This window comes from Uloborus diversus, chromosome 2 (genome assembly GCF_026930045.1).
Source record: "Uloborus diversus isolate 005 chromosome 2, Udiv.v.3.1, whole genome shotgun sequence".
Taxonomy (NCBI): domain Eukaryota; kingdom Metazoa; phylum Arthropoda; class Arachnida; order Araneae; family Uloboridae; genus Uloborus; species Uloborus diversus.
In genome coordinates, this window is record NC_072732.1 from 136,984,413 (window position 1) to 137,000,593 (window position 16,181).

At 35.3% G+C, this 16,181-nt stretch overlaps 1 protein-coding gene across 2 annotated transcripts in view; it reads right to left on the reverse strand.

Moving 5' to 3' along the window:
- The window catches only part of LOC129216040 (protein grainyhead-like), a 117,973-nt gene that overhangs the window by 30,472 nt on the left and 71,320 nt on the right, over positions 1-16,181 (reverse strand). For both annotated transcript variants that reach the window (XM_054850185.1, XM_054850184.1), the window contains exons 5-6: positions 15,344-15,550; positions 14,482-14,676 (exon numbers count right to left, since the gene is read on the reverse strand). In XM_054850185.1, coding sequence (XP_054706160.1) covers positions 14,482-14,676; positions 15,344-15,550 — 402 coding nt within the window. The remainder of the gene's footprint in view (positions 1-14,481; positions 14,677-15,343; positions 15,551-16,181) is intronic.

Consider the following 16,181-nt stretch of genomic DNA (forward strand, 5'->3'; position numbering starts at 1 on the left):
TCAATTTTATAGATTTTTTGAATCCCATTCCTTTATACCGAATGTTACCAAAATCATATTATAATTACGTTTTTAAGGCCCCAGTTTCAAAAAACTACAACGGGTCTATTGTAAAAAAAAAATTTCAAAAAATATTTATTAAGATGCAAAAGGATTGAAATCCAAAACACGGAAGCAATTTTTCGCGATGTTGCAAATAGAACACATGTTCAGAAAAGTGCATTGGTGAAATACTTTTTAAAAAAATTTAAGCACAATCCGATGATTTTTGAAGGAATTTAAGCACTAAGAAACTTTTTCAAGGTTTTCAAGCTCTTGAAAATGAACTTTTTTTTTCAAACACTTTTCAAAGGCGTACGAACTCTGACTATTAGTCCAGGATCTGAAGGGGGTTGAGCATACATGGAAAGGCTGACGCAATATTATTTCTGATTATTGTTACAGGCATGATGGTGATTATGAAACCACATGTCGTCGCCCCCCTGGGTGGTCGACAACCCCGGGGGAGGGGGGAAAGCAGTGGGGGAGCCGTTTCCTAAAACACTCATAACTCGCGAACTATTTGAGATAAAACACTGAAAAAAGTGGCAATCGACGCAACAAAACAAGGGCTTCATGAAAGCTAAATATAATTATGCACCTATCTTTGTTGGTTTCTGAGTAAAATTCCATTTTTCGCAAACAAGCAAAATTTTTGAATAAAATGCGCAAAACAAACTTTTTTTGACCAAAATAAATTCCAAATCAAAATTGTTTGATTTTTTTTTTCGAATAATGTCCAAAATATCATTATTCAGTTTGTTAAAATCATTTAAGTACTGTTAACTCGTTGAAAAACAAAATGACAGTAGCAAACTCGAACACGATTTGCATTATAGTTCAGGATCTGAAGGGGTATTTTGAGCATGCATGGAAGATCTGACGCAAAATTATTTCTGATTAATGTCACAGGCACTATAGTGATTATGAAACCACATGTCTTCGCCCCCCTGGATGGTCGAGATCCCCGGGGGAGGGGGGAAAGCAGTGAGGGGAGCCGTTTACTAAAACACTCATAACTCGCGAACTATTTGAAATAAAATACTGAAAAAAGTGGCAAAAGATGCAACAGAACAAGGGCTTGAAAAACCTAAATATGTTTATGGTCATATCTTTGTTGGTTTTTAATTAAAATTCCATTTTTAGCAGCCATGCAAAAATTTTGAATAAAATACGAAAAGCTTTTTTTTCAAAGATAAGTTTTTTTAAAAAATTATTTAACCGTTTAGGGAATTAATAAAACCTGAAATTTCATTATTCATTTTGTTTAAAACTACTTAATTATTACCAACGTGAGCGTTAAAAAGCGAAATAGAAAATGCAAGCACTTGCCTAAGTTAGCGCATTGAATAAAACGGCAGTATGCTAAGGAGAAAAAAAATAGCCTTATTATCCTTATGACGAACTATTTATTCTTCAGTTTACAAACTTATTCTAATTGCAAAGTATTTAACTATGGCTTTAATTTTGTTATATACTGCTTTAAATTTGAGAGGAACTAGGGAACCAGGCCCAGAGTAGTTTCAATTCAAATATAATTTTAATTTATTTCTATTAATTTGTGTTTTCAATTTGCACAAAAGAATATTGCGGGTATTGTTTTGCTGATATTGCTTTTTATAATTTACTCAACAAAGAAAAATGATACAAGAAATAATATGTACTAAATAAATATAAAAAATGAGAAGCTTTTATGAAAACGAATATAAATATAAAATTATACACTAGAGTTCTAAAAAAACTAATTAAATAAAATTAGTAAAATAATGCGTATTAAAAAATAATTGTAGAATATCAATATGCATACATAAAGCATTAATACATCAGAAATTCTGAAAGCTGGATAATACTCTTTTTTGTTGACTTGTAATTGTTCTATTGAATCGTTCTCTTCCGAGTATTTTGTAGTTTATGGGTTTTTGCTTTAGTCTTAAAAGCACAGTATTTACAGCAAGATGAATTATTAATAAAACAATTACAAGATTATTTACAGTTCTTGCCTGCGCAGGGTGGATTAAACTCTCTGGTAACACTGACTGCATCATAAGGTGTGGGGCTTTATTGTTTTATTTTCATTCAAGTGAAACCCAAACTTGGTTACATCTAAAGGAACTGCTAAGGTACAGGGGAATTGATTCAATAGTACAGTTGAGCAATACTTCTTAGCACATGCTGGAAAGAATTGCAGGAGCATGGTAAAGAGCTGATATTATATTTATTTCTGATGGAAATGACAAAAAATTATTGTAATGTACTTTCCGGAACTTCTGGTTTTCAAGTTATGAAAACGACAGTGAGATGTACCGATCGTGTTTAAGGTCCACTAGTGTAGTTTGACTATTGGAGAGAAAATATTATTATTTTTTATTTGGAGACCTGCAAAATCTTTGCTACATTTGAAAGTAGTGTTTGGGACAATATGGACCAGAGTCATTCATTTCATCGATAACTTGAACTTTGTTCTTAAAATAGGGTGCTTCTTCCAGAGTTTTGCTGCAAGAAGTATCATTTTCAATTACATTCACGAAATCGGTCCTCGCGCTTTGCTTCAGTGAACTATTCTGATGAACCTAACCTAGCATTGGGCTTATTGTATGGGAATGATTTTTAGATGTACTAACATCACTTTTGAGTTAACGTTTCCCAGGTTAAATGTTTTTTGGTTTTCTTTTGCTGTTTTGCAGTCGCTATTGAAGACATTGCCATTGCAGGACTTCTCTAGATAAGAGACTATTCACATTTTCTTTAACGTTCCACTAAAATTTTGATGCTGCTTATGTGGCAATAGCCTCGCTCACTATATTCCATAACTCAGGAGTAAAATCTGCAAAAGGTTTATCCTGATCATTTATCCTTTCCGTAATTACTTCGTACTTGCAAACTTGCATGTTTTAATTTTTAAAAAAGTCCCATTGTGACCCATACTAAGCAGCTATAATGCGTTAAAGGTTAAGTAATTAAGTAATTACTTAACTGGGACATTGTTTTGATAATATTACGAAATAAAACCGCCAAAACAGGAGAGCCACACAATTTACTTTGGTTTATGTCGAGTCTTCAAGGTACATAGCGCAAACTTTTTTTTTTTTTTTCCTTTTGTGAATTACCTCAAATGCTTTTTGAGCTTGCTTTTATTTCACTTTTCAACGCTTTGATAATATTTAAGTAATTTTAAACAAACTGTATAAAGATATTTCAGATTTTATTGGTTCCTTAAACAGTAAATAATTTTGATAATTTGAAAAAAAAAAAAAAATGCGTATTTTTTTCAAATTTTTTGCTTGTTTGCGAAAAATAAGAATTTTACTCAGAAATTAACAAAGATATGATCATAGTCATATTTAGCTTTTATGAAGCCCTTGTTTTGTTGCGTCGATTGCCACTTTTTTCAGTGTTTCATTTCAAACAGTTCGCGAGTTATGAGTGTTTTAGCAAACGGCTCCCCCCACTGCTTTCCCCCCTCCCCCGGGGATCTCGACCATCCAGGGGGGCGAAGACATGTGGTTTCATAATCACTATAGTGCCTGTGACATTAATCAGAAATAATTTTGCGTCAGGTCTTCCATGCATGCTCAAAATACCCCTTCAGATCCTGAACTATAATGCAAATCGTGTTCGAGTTTGCTACTGTCATTTTGTTTTTCAACGCGTTAACAGTACTTAAATGATTTTAACAAGCTGAATAATGATATTTTGGACTTCATTTGAAAAAAAAATCAAACAATTTTGATTTGGAATTTATTTTGGTCAAAAAAAGTTTGTTTTGCGCATTTTATTCAAAAATTTTGCTTGTTTGCGAAAAATGGAATTTTACTCAGAAGCCAACAAAGATAGGTCCATAATCATATTTAGCTTTTATGAAGCCCTTGTTTTGTTGCGTCTATTGCCACTTTTTTCAGTGTTTTATCTCAAATAGTTCGCGAGTTATGAGTGTTTTAGGAAACGGCTCCCCCACTGCTTTCCCCCCTCCCCCGGGGTTGTCGACCACCCAGGGGGGCGACGACATGTGGTTTCATAATCACCATCGTGCCTGTAACAATAATCAAAAATAATATTGCGTCAGCCTTTCCATGTATGCTCAACCCCCTTCAGATCCCGGTCTATATGGTTCATTTACTTTCCAAACGTTTGTTTGTGTCTTTGTCAATGAAGTGTGGACTTAAAACGTATCAATCACTTCCTAACATCACAAAAAATCTTTAACTATTCTTTTGAATTTTTAATATTAACATATTTCCGGGGTAGAGCTTTGAACTTCTTGCCTTTGTCTAGTGTCTTTAAAGATGGTCTTAAATTACGTTTTTAGGACTTGAATTCCGAAAAAATATCGGGGGAACATCAATGCAGATCCTCTAACACTGCGTGTTTGAAGCTTCATTATTGAAAATTTGAGTTACAGCTCCTGACGCCATCGCATTTTCAAGACTCCAATTTCGAACAATTTCCCGTGAAAAGTTCGAACCCCTTTCTTTTTTCCAACGTCATAAAAGATGGCCTACAATTGCGTTTCAGAACTTCACCTTCCAACAATTTCCGGAGAGGAGCACTTAGTCCTTCTTACCTCATCTTTCCTAACAAAAATTTTTGGAGGAGAACCCGTAAACTCTTATTTATGCATGAACATTAAACTTTATTGAATTTTATTTTCATTAGTTCCCCCCTCCCCATATAATACATAAGTCAATCGCTCCTCCCAAAAGGGTCGTTTGGACCCGCCACTGGTTGGGGGGGAGGGGGGATCATGCATCATTCACTCCCTTGCATGGTTTGGCGCAGAAAATAACTGAGCACTAGTTCCTGTCAGCGTTCAGTTAATAATCTGAAATACCTTCTTTTCATTTGAAATGGTTTTTAAACCTCTCACTCTAGTGTTTATCAATTAGAATTTAGAATATATGAAGAAGAATGAGTATGAAATACATGTAAGGTCAAACTTTGACAGTTAGTGCCTAAAAAAAATGAAGTGCATCCAGTCACCACATAGGAATGTACGAGGAGAAGGCACATGAGTAACACTTGTTAATGTTACATTACATTAATTCTACGTTATTTTCAAATAAAAATACTACTTTCCTTTTTTCTCTTCACCATAAAATGCTTGTATTGATCTTCACTTTAAGACTCCAAGAGCTGCAACTCCCAGAAAAGATGTGCATAAATACTGCTCCGTGAGAACGCTAAGTTTAAGTTTGAATATCACTGACTAAGAAAATTAACATTTTGAGGGGCGATGGTTGCTCTACGAAACCACCAATTTATATTCAAAGAAATTGCTCTTTTTTTTCCAATTTTTTGAATCACATTCATTTGAGTTCTTTTCCTTCAACTTCAATGAACAACTTTCGATGGCAGTGCAAGAAAAGTTATCCGTTAACACAATTTCTTGTTGAACTGAAAAATAAGATCCCCCCCCCCCCCTCCAGATTTTGAAACTCTTAATTTGTGCTCAATCAGTCACACACGTTTTTTCCCCGGGTGGGTTTACAAATGGGGACACCAACCCAAGTGAAAGAAATCCATTAAAAAAATGACTGAAAAATGTCTCTAGATGATCAAGTAAATTTACTTAACGTTTTTTTATCTGATTTCTAAAAATTTAATGACTCGCCCCTCAAATGATTAAAAGCATACAAATAGTATAAACAGTATCTTTTCTGTTATTCGAATTGTAATTGCAAACGTATTTTATTGTTCACAGTATCGTTACCAGTAACGCTGAAGTTGAGTAATGACAAAGTAAATTGTACCCCCCCCCCCCCATCAAATCCGCAAAAGCTGCTTGTACGTGTGGCTAATGAGTCCAAGGCTTAACCTAAATTGTGTGCGTAAAGTGAGAGGAAAATAAGTAAATTTAAAAAACTTAAACATAAATAAATGCGTGTAGGAGTACGTGTAATGCATTCATGTATGCCGATCATAATAGACCCCCGTCGTCCCCTCTCAAAAAATTCCTCGCTACGTCACCAGTCTTAAATACATTGACTTGATTTCTGTTTGCAATCAATAGTCCGTAATAGTATAATAATAGGTAGTTACTTAATGGAACTTAAGAGAGTATATTTGCCCGAAATATTCAAAATCTACTTTTGAAACAATGATATATTCAGTGCTCCTAAACGAGTGCTTAGTGAATGACAGTAGGATAGAGTCAAAATCAGTGTAATAGAAGGATTAAATTTTTAAATCTTTCCTCTAAAAATGAATATGACACAGGGCAAATAAATGAAAAAAAAAATGCTACTTTTGATTCAAGTTTTAAAATATTTAGTGGCTCATTCATTTCACATTATGAATTGTGGAAAAAGAAAAAAAAAATTTAAAGCCAAAAACCTCTTTTTTTTTTAAATATTAACCTTTCCTAAATATTCTTAACTTTTCAAGAAGACAAAAAGTTGGTAAGAAAGCTGCTCTGAGAATTTTTTAAGCACATAACCAAGCTCGCGATAGCTAATTTGTCCAGACTTAACGCTGTTTACCAATGATTCATAAGGTTGCAAAAATTTCCTGACTAAAGCGATTAGTTTCAATTCCAGGAGGAATTAGCGGCATTCACCCCTGCTAGACCAGACAGAGGACAGAGAATAAAAACAACGAAATATTTGTACTTAGTTCAAAAATACGTAAAGGCAACACATTTCCGTGATGAGTTTGTCCATTTTCAGTTACCAGACACACGATTCTAACCCAGACGTCGGACCATGAGAGAACAATAAAGGCCCAGCTCGACCCAAGTTTTTGGAGGAAAGTTTTAGTTCACAACCCACGTCCCTCTTTCACTTGACGAGCTCTTATCCTCGACTTGACCTGTGATCCTTTAATGATGTACATGAGGATATCGCCAGAGAAATTTCAGTGCCTCCAGCGAGTTCATTGACGGGAAACTCACGTAATCAGAAAGCATTTTTATTCCCTTGATAGCCTTCCACGGTACCCCTTTGGAATTCATAACAAACAAGCGAAGGGAAAGATTAAGTGGGGAAAAATGAAAGCCTTTTCGAAAGCACGACGTTTTAAGAGTGACCAGTTCATCAGTGACAATAGTACAGTAAAAATAGGGGTCGGACCCAAACATCCAAAAAAAAAAAGCTAAACCTGGTGCAAATTGTTTATTACCCTCCCAATAAGAACAGGTAAAAAGTCCCACCCCATTGTGCGTCGGGTTTTGGAATGGGGGGCATCTAAAAATTGCTGTTTTGGGTATTTTCCCTGAAATTTTAGAGTAAATTTAAAGTGAGAATATTATGTTTTACTAAATTTAAAAGCATGAAATTAAAGGTGTTTGACCCCCAAGAGGGATGACGTAACCCATCAATGCTACAGATCCCCCCTATCCCCGTAAAACGAAGCAGTACCCCCGAACCCCTCTCCAAACGTTTCATATGGAACCATTATTTTATGCCAAGTTAAAGTTAGAAATAGAGTGTCCATTTTCCAAGATCGATGATGCACCTCCTCTCAAAGCTACAGCACCCCCCCCCCCCCGCTCCACCAAATAAAATAAATCCTCACCCCCCCCCTTCCCTTTTATTTCAAGTAGAAGTATTATTTCATGCAAATCAAAAATGCATTAGATCAGGACTGTCCACTACATAAGAACAGTAGCTCACCTCCCAAAACGAAATTATATACTAAAATATAATCCTTCCCCCCACCCCCTCTAATGGTGCACATTTGATTAAATGGCCAGAAAAATTACGCTGAACTGTTTTTTTGCTTTCAAATGATTTCTTCTAAGTTTCTAACAAAAAGTTTTCGTTATCAAGATGTTTTTTGGAATCTAGATCCTCAGCAAACTCGTTATTGTTGCAGCTATGTCTAACACAGTTTGTGCATATAATTCAGCACTTCAGTCCACTTTCAGACTTTTCAAACATTCACTATATCTAGTGAACTCCTCAGAGCAAGCACAAGGTTTGAGACACAGAAAGTCTTCTAGTGCAGAAGGCTTGACAGTTGTAATAGGACGCAGATTATATTTCTGTGGTGCTTTCTTTGCACCCATCAAAAATGACACTAGCTTTCCCATACTTACAAATCACCTATACACTGCATTGCTGGCATATTTCCTTGAAGTTTACAGATCATTACCAAAAATATGATCAAGCAGGTATCTTCCATCTATTGCATATGAGGCAGTGAAAAGCAAAGGGATGCAAGTGGGAAAATTAAAAATTTGGAGATAACCAGTACAAATGGTTGGTGAACTTTTTCTCTATGCTGAGGCAAGAGATGGTACTAGTAGACCTGGTAGTTGCTTCTATACAGCATAATTTAGAAAAGAAAATCAATGAAAACCTACCTAGGATCTTATCTTTAAACGCCTTTTATTCAAAACTTGAAAGTGTCCACTTACATCCCTTTGCTTCTCACTGCCTCATATATGACACCAGCTGTTCGTTCTCTGATGGTGGATGAACCTTTTGCTTCAGATAATAGCACTTAAACCATACAAGATTTTTTTCCTTCTGAAACCAGATTCATCGAATACTAATGGAGGATCAGCGCATAACTCGTACCAAAAATTTTTAACAATTTGTTATTCCATCTTTACTGTTCATACAATTCGGTGTAAAAGATGGTTTGGGCTTACACATCTTTACCAATAGTAACTACTCTCCTAACAGAAGCTAAAACATAACTGTTTACCTCCTTTACAAAGAAATGCCACAAAATTGTTTGCCTTTCAATATCCTTTGATGTTACTACCCGAACGTTAAAGGTCTCATCGCAACTCACCTTATCATCAGCGAGAGATACCACTACCAACTTGAGAGAGATGAACTTCTGAGGGCTTTAGAAACCGATTGTGATTTCCAAACTGGGAGACAAAAAGGTTTAAATATTTAGCATTCCATTGTTGTATTGCTCATTGCTCTCATCAAGACTTGTTCTATCGTTGAATCACTAGGTTCTAGACCACCTGAATTTGTCACTGAGTTAGATCGTTGTATAGCTGATGTTTGATGTGATCAAATTTTTTTTTATTGCATAATGTACTCAAAAGTTTGAGATAGTGTTGAAAGTATATGTCCGCATATTTAGCATAATTCACATAACCAACTGCGTAAAAGAGAGGCGGCTAGGTGTTTGCAAATGAGAACCCCCACCGACTTAGAGGGTGCAGAATTGCAGCATTGCCCATCTCACTATTGGCAATTTCGGTTTGTCCCCCCTTACGGTGACGGCAAAAGATTGTAGAATAGTTGAAGTTTGTTAATCAAGAAGTAGGGAAACTTTGGTCAATTTGGACTTTTTTTATGCTGCACACGAATTTTGTTTTCCAGCGCGCTAAACAGTTTAATAACTCCAGTCACAAATAATTTGGTTAATGAGCTCACTTAGATCTTTTAGAATTATCATTCTGACATTACTATATCATTGTGTGGCATTTCGTACATCGGAAAAGTTTAAATCAGGGAAATTTTTTCGTGAACTTCACTGCAATAGTTTATTTTAGGATGTAAATTCAGGCTCCCCCCCCAAAAAAAAGGGAAGGTGCACCCCTTAAGTGTGACGGAGTACCCATCAAGAATAAAAGTCCTCAAAAAACAAAGAAATACCCCTTGAAAAAACTGCCTTAAAAATTCCAATGACGCAAAGCTGCTCCATGACCCCCCCCCCATTCCCCCCCCCCCCCGCCTGTACACCCCTGTTAATTAGAATTTTTTTTCTGTTCAAGTTTATTATTTTACTATTATAGAGTAGTTTCTGCGAGGTTTGAGAATTTTTTTTAAGTAATAGAAATTATTTTTATTTAAATAGAGGATTATTTTGTCCCCCCCCCTTCCCCCCAAAACCCGACGCGCAAATTGCTGGGACTTTTTACCCCTTCTTGCTAGAAGGGTAAGAAGTAATTTGCAACAGGTTTCACTTTTTTTTTTTGGATGTTTGGGTTTGGCCATTTTTTGGCCTAATTTTACTGTACTACAATTCTTATTCTTTGAAACGTAGTTATTGAAAATAATCAATTAAAATGATTTCCATTCTGAGGTTTGCAGCAAATCTTGCGTGTTTAAAAAACAGGTCGATGCACATATGATAATCTTAAGTAAATAGTTACCTTAAGGTTGGGGGAAAAAAACAGGTTTTAATCTTATTTTCCATTAAGAGAAATATCTAAGGGTGTTTTTGACTTGGTTACTAATAAAAATAAAGTATATTAAACTGAAACTGAAAAATAATTTGAATGAAGGCTATTGTTGCCATGAGTAGCTACATTGGCGAACGTAGGAGTTTTTTTAAGGTTCCTCCCCCCTTTTCGGCTTTGAGTCCACTTACAAAATTCGTATGTTATCCAAAGTGTCTAATAATTGTTTAGAAGTTTTAGTTTCTAGAATAAAAAAAAAAAGATTCCATTAGCAAAAACTATTGATTTGGGTTTTCTTTGGGAGAAAGGTGGAAGGGGAGGGCGGGATTTCACAAAACTGAATTGTAACTACCTACGATATTACAAAGAATCCAAATTGGAAATGGTTTTCTAGAATCAAATAAAGAAAACGATGATGCCGTTTTCCGAAATTCGAGACGACAGGGGCTGGCGTTTCGAAACAATGGTACTAAATGCTCCGGGCTTAGATGAAAAGTGTTTATATATGTTTAGGGGAAATTGAGCCCTCCCCCCCCCCTCCTTCTGTCCGGAGGGCTGAGTGATCTTGGCGATCCCCAGCCCTCCAAAAAGTTTGAAGCTTAGAAATTCTGGGAGGAGGTCGCCAAAATCCTCCTCACTCTAACATCGCAAAAAATTACCAGCATTTGCGTTTTCAGGGATTTTTTTAGGACTGCTTTTTGGGGGGAAGACCCCCACCACTCCCCCATGTCATTTTTGAGAATTCTGGGGAAGTTAGTTTTCATTTTTTTTTTCTGATTTTTACTTTCTTCTATATCTAATATATAGAGGAAAGTATTGGATTCGTGCAAATTTTTGAATTTTGACGAATTCGAACGTTTTGAGGTGTGCTGAGTCCATTCCGACTATTTTTGGAAAATGTCTCTCTGTCTGTGTATGTGTGTGTATTTGTGTTCGTCACGTCTGTGTGTGACCAGTTTTTTGTGGCCGCTCTACAGCAAAAACTACCGCATGAAATCGGACGAAATTTGGTACACATATGTGCCGCTATGTGAACTTGTGCCAATTGGTTTTTGGCGCGAATTCCTCCAAGGGGGGTGGAGCAATGGTACGTTTTTTGAGTTACGCGTGCTTGTTAATCCTCAGGAAGTAACTGGCGGAATCGAACAAAATTTGGTCCACATGTTGCCATTAACAGGAACAGGTGCTGATTCAATTTCGGTGTCAATAACTCAAACGGGGGTTGAGCTATAGAACGTTTTTTGTCGTCAATTGTGACTGCTGTATCTCAAGAAATAATGAACGGAATGAAAGAAAAATTTATCGGCAAGTCGCCCTTAGTGGGTATAAGAGCTGATTTTATTTTGGTGTCAACAGCTAAAAAGGGGGTAGCGCAATCACCCGCTTTTTTTTTCCTTTGTGAGTGCCCTATTTCAAGAAGTAATGCTACGTTCTGGTTGAAATTTGGAATATATGTGAATCCATATATAAACAGGCTTTGGTTCAATTTTGACGCCAATCGCTCCAAGAGGTGTTGATTTTTTTTTTTTTTTTTTTGCAAATAAAAATAGTTTTATTAATGCAACAATAAGAAAGATAAATCGTAATAGATTGTTGTCTGCGTATTTCTCGTGATTTTAATTGTATGGAAATGATCGAAAATATTATCTCAATGATTTAAAATTTTTTACTGTTGCCATCTTATGTTTGTTAACAAATAAAATATTTGTAATTAATTCAAGCAAGGCTTTTAAAATAACTTTCAATTTTCGTTCTTTGCTTTGCTTTTGCAATAGTTTTTGCATGTGTAATTTTGTTTTTTTTGGGAATATTGCTTCCTCATCAAGAATGGGAAGGGATCAGAAAAAAAAAGAAAAATATAGAAGAAAGTTTCGTGATGGCCACAACATACTACTTCATACTTGAAGAAGCACTTTTAACGTTCATTTAATCACTTCAACCGGACATGCGTCATTTCTTTAACTGTTTTTCTTTTATTCTCATAAGTCAAAACTGCACCCCATATAATGCATTAGTCATCCTCCCCACCCCCGAATGATAGCCTGGATCTGATCCTACTCCCCTTTCCCACTCGGACAAAATCCTGCGTACGCCATTGGGTAGCTACGCTATCTTTTGCTTAAATATGATTTTATAAAACAGCGTAATGTAACAAAGCAATTATTCAAAAGATCATTCAATAAATGATTCACAAGCTGTACTTAAAGCATTTTTAAGGGCGGCTTGCTTTGCCAATCCTGGAATTTGCGTCCTAGTTATTTCTTTTTTAAGACAAATTGCCCCCCACCCCCTTTGTTAAAAAAGCCAATTTATTTTTATACAATAGGTGACTTATGAAAAGAAATAAATCATCATTATTACGCGTTGTAAAATTTTCAAATATATGGAAATACATTTTTCAATTACCTTCATGCGCTAACTCCACGGAAAAGAAATATTAGTTCAGAAACCAGTGAGAAAAGTTAAACAAAAATATAGTTATTTGCAGGGTCATTACTCCTATTGTTAGGGCGTAGCCTATCACCTTTTTGGTGTCCCCCTGCTTCCCCTTTAATGTGTTGTAAATCCCTTACGAAACAGTAGTAACATTTTTTTTTCGTATCAGCGCCCTTCCCGTTTTTATTTCTAGGGAATCTTCTGTTCAAAATTTGAACATTTTATTTTATAATTTAAGTTTTCGTAACGGCAGGTTGTCTTCGTAAAAGATGTAAGTAGGCAGAATGTAGAGAACTTTTCAATTTTAAGGTACGTTTTCTCAGTGCGCGATAGAAACTTTTCAGAATCGTTCCAGTCGCATTTAACTCCCAGAAATACCACATTTACAATATTCTTTTATTGGAACTTACTTCTTTTTATGTTATTTATAAATCCTTTTCGAATTTCCAGCGATTTTCCATGATGCGTTAAAAATATGTTAATTTATGAAACCATTTTTTGTGGATTAGATGTTCATAGCCTCAATACCTAAGAAACTAATATCATGACTGAACACCTATTATTCAACTAGTTCAGAGAAAGATAGGTGATACGGCCAAGAAAGAGCGATGTTTTGCTTAATTTTTGCTCGCTCATACGCTGGTTAACGAGCCAGTTGAGTTCATAGCTCAAAATAGTTACATGATCTAGTGTCATAAATAGAAGAATCCAGAAAGAAAGATTAAAAGATTAGGTATATAAAACTATAATCAAAAATGTTTGACTGATTTTTTTTCTGTTTACAAAAATGTCCCTGCATAAGTAGTGCTGAAGTTGGGGGAGAAGGATGTTTGGGGGACTCACTAAAAGAAAAGGATGGTTTGAAACCAATTTGTATTATTTTTACTATAAAAAAACTAATACTTCTGAGGCTGGCGTATTTCCTTGTCCCCTCTCCCAACTACAGCACTACGCATGAAGAAAAAGAAACTACTTTGATTATATTAATTTATCCGTATGACGTACTTTTGCATCAAAAGTATAATTAGGGCTACAAAATTTAAATACGGTAATAAATATACTTAAATATTCGATAAAAATATTAAATATCTGTTCTTCGTAACCTTGAAAGAAAAGCTTTCATGTTTACAGAAAAGTAAACATTTGCTGCTGCAGAGCACCCGGGGGGGGGGGGATACACAAAACTTTTCGTTTTAACATACATTGCCATAGTAATTTGTGCGTATTTTAATATTGATATGACCCCTACTCCCCAAAAAGGTAAATTGTGATTGCGTTAGTTTATTATTGTAGTTCATTATTGCAAACTGACAATATTGACGATGAACGATAAAAAATTTAATTGCGCCTTAATAGTTAAATTCAGGTGAAATCGTCTCTTCATGTCAAACAGCACTATTTACAAAAAAATAGTGATTTTTAACGAATGTACTCTAAGTATATGGAAAAGTAAGAACTATTTGATATCAGATCGTCAGATCCGATTTAAACGAAGCACGATTAAACCGCATAAACGTCCATTTACTCGTTTTTTCTCAAAGCATCAACAAAATAGCATCAAAAACAATTCATCTTCCTCCTGAATCAAGGTTTTGTAATTAGTGCTCTTTGACATTAAAGCGACAAAACTTGATTACAACAAGAAAGACAAAACTAATAAAACATTTTCATAACAAAGATTTTTTTGCGATTTGTTCCCCGTTGTCTTTACTGAGTACCTTGACAGCGTATCTTATAGAAATCGCACTTGAAAAGCTACGTGATTATGACTTCACTTGCGTGAGAGATTTTCAAGATAAACTTAAAGCACGCAAACTAAAATGGTAAACGTCACTGGAACCTCTTGTACCACGGCCATTACAAGAGATTCTTATCTATTATTTCCTACATATACACATGCAGATTAAAATCACACAAACCTGGGGTATGGAATCTCTTGGGGTGACTGTAGTTTCTCCGATACCAGAATCGGGTGATGGCAAATCTACTGTAAGACCGTGAGGAGATGGCTTGTAGTTTTGTCTGATATACCTCTCGACGTAGGCGACATTTTCTACAGTTTCTGGATACGTAGCAAGATGCTGCCTTACTGCTTGGGCGTACTGATCTGTTGGCTGAACATATAACTACGTGTGAGACAGATTTAAGTAGTATCAGATTCAGAAAAAAGCACATATTTTTATAATCACTTGATATTGCAAATGTTAATAATGCTTGAAGTAAGAAAATGATTTTCTCAAAGGCAATCAACTAAGAAAAAAAAATAACCTGCTAATTTTCCTGAATCTCCCCCCCCCCCACCCTCCAGCTAAAACTTTAGGCACGTTCTGGAAATGAATCACTTAAGTACGGCACACGTTGAAGAAATAAATAACGTAAAAATGTCGCCGTTGTTTTAATAATATGGACTACATTGTCGATTATTTAAACTGTTCTGTAAACCGTTTCAACCATATCAAAAACAGATAAAAGGGGGGGGGGAGACTATATAAAAAGATTGGAATTTAGAAGTCTAGAATGTATAAAAATAACTAATTAGTTTTTCTTCTTGAGATATTTCTTAAGAGTTAATGAAAAACATGCAAGTGATTCATTGCAGGTTTTTTTCCCCCTACTTTATTCTAAATGCTACTGATAAAACGTTTCCAAATTTTCTTACTGTTTGATGTTTAAGAAAAACTCAATTCTATAATTGATAATTCTTAGAAGTTTCAGTACCTATGTGATCGTGTTAATGCTTTTTTTTAATTACAAAAAAAAAAAAAAAAAAAAAAAATTTACCTCTCTGTAGTAATCTCCAGGATTCAGTGTATAAACATTGCTGGCTGCTGCAGTTTGAGCTCCATATTGCGGTGGTGCAACAGTCACGACTACATTCGTCAGTACACTGTACTGCCCCGTCCCCAGGGTTTCGTAGGAAGATGGAGAAAATTCTCCTGTAGGATACGTCGCACCTTCTAGTGGAAGATCGGCTTGAGTGGGTTCAGGCTAAAAAATACAATTTTTAAATTCAAAACAAAAGAAAACACGAACTACTCATTATCCGTTCTAAATCAAGTTCGATGTAATTGAACGAAACGCGAGTTTAGTTTGTTAGTTTTTACTTGTTGTCATAATCTCTTATAGACTGAGAAAATAGTTCCTAACATGAAGTATTTCTTTTTACTAATTTTAGTTCCAATTCCATTGTTTGATGGTCGAATGGAAATATAAGTATTTAGTTAATCCTCATCAAAAATTCAGCCCACAACTTAACTTTTTGAACACACGGTGGTACAGCATTCGCATTCGTACCCAAAGTGTTTCGGTAGCAGAAGACAGGTATAACGTCCACGCTTTGTCAATTCTTTGCCGTTAAAACTGATAAATTATGAAGAATTTATAGCGCGCCAATTTCAGGATACTTTTTATTCCTCGCCAAAGAAGAATCGCCTTCCAGCAAAAGAATATTAAGAACCCTAACCCTCTTTGAGAAAAAAAAAACTTCTACTACAGATGCTGTATCAGCTTGAGTAGAAAAGGACTATTTTGTCTTTCTAAGGCTGTTACGTGGACGCTCGAAATAGTTTTAAAAATAAGTAACCTTAAATTTAGTATTAGAAATTAAGCTTTGACAGAA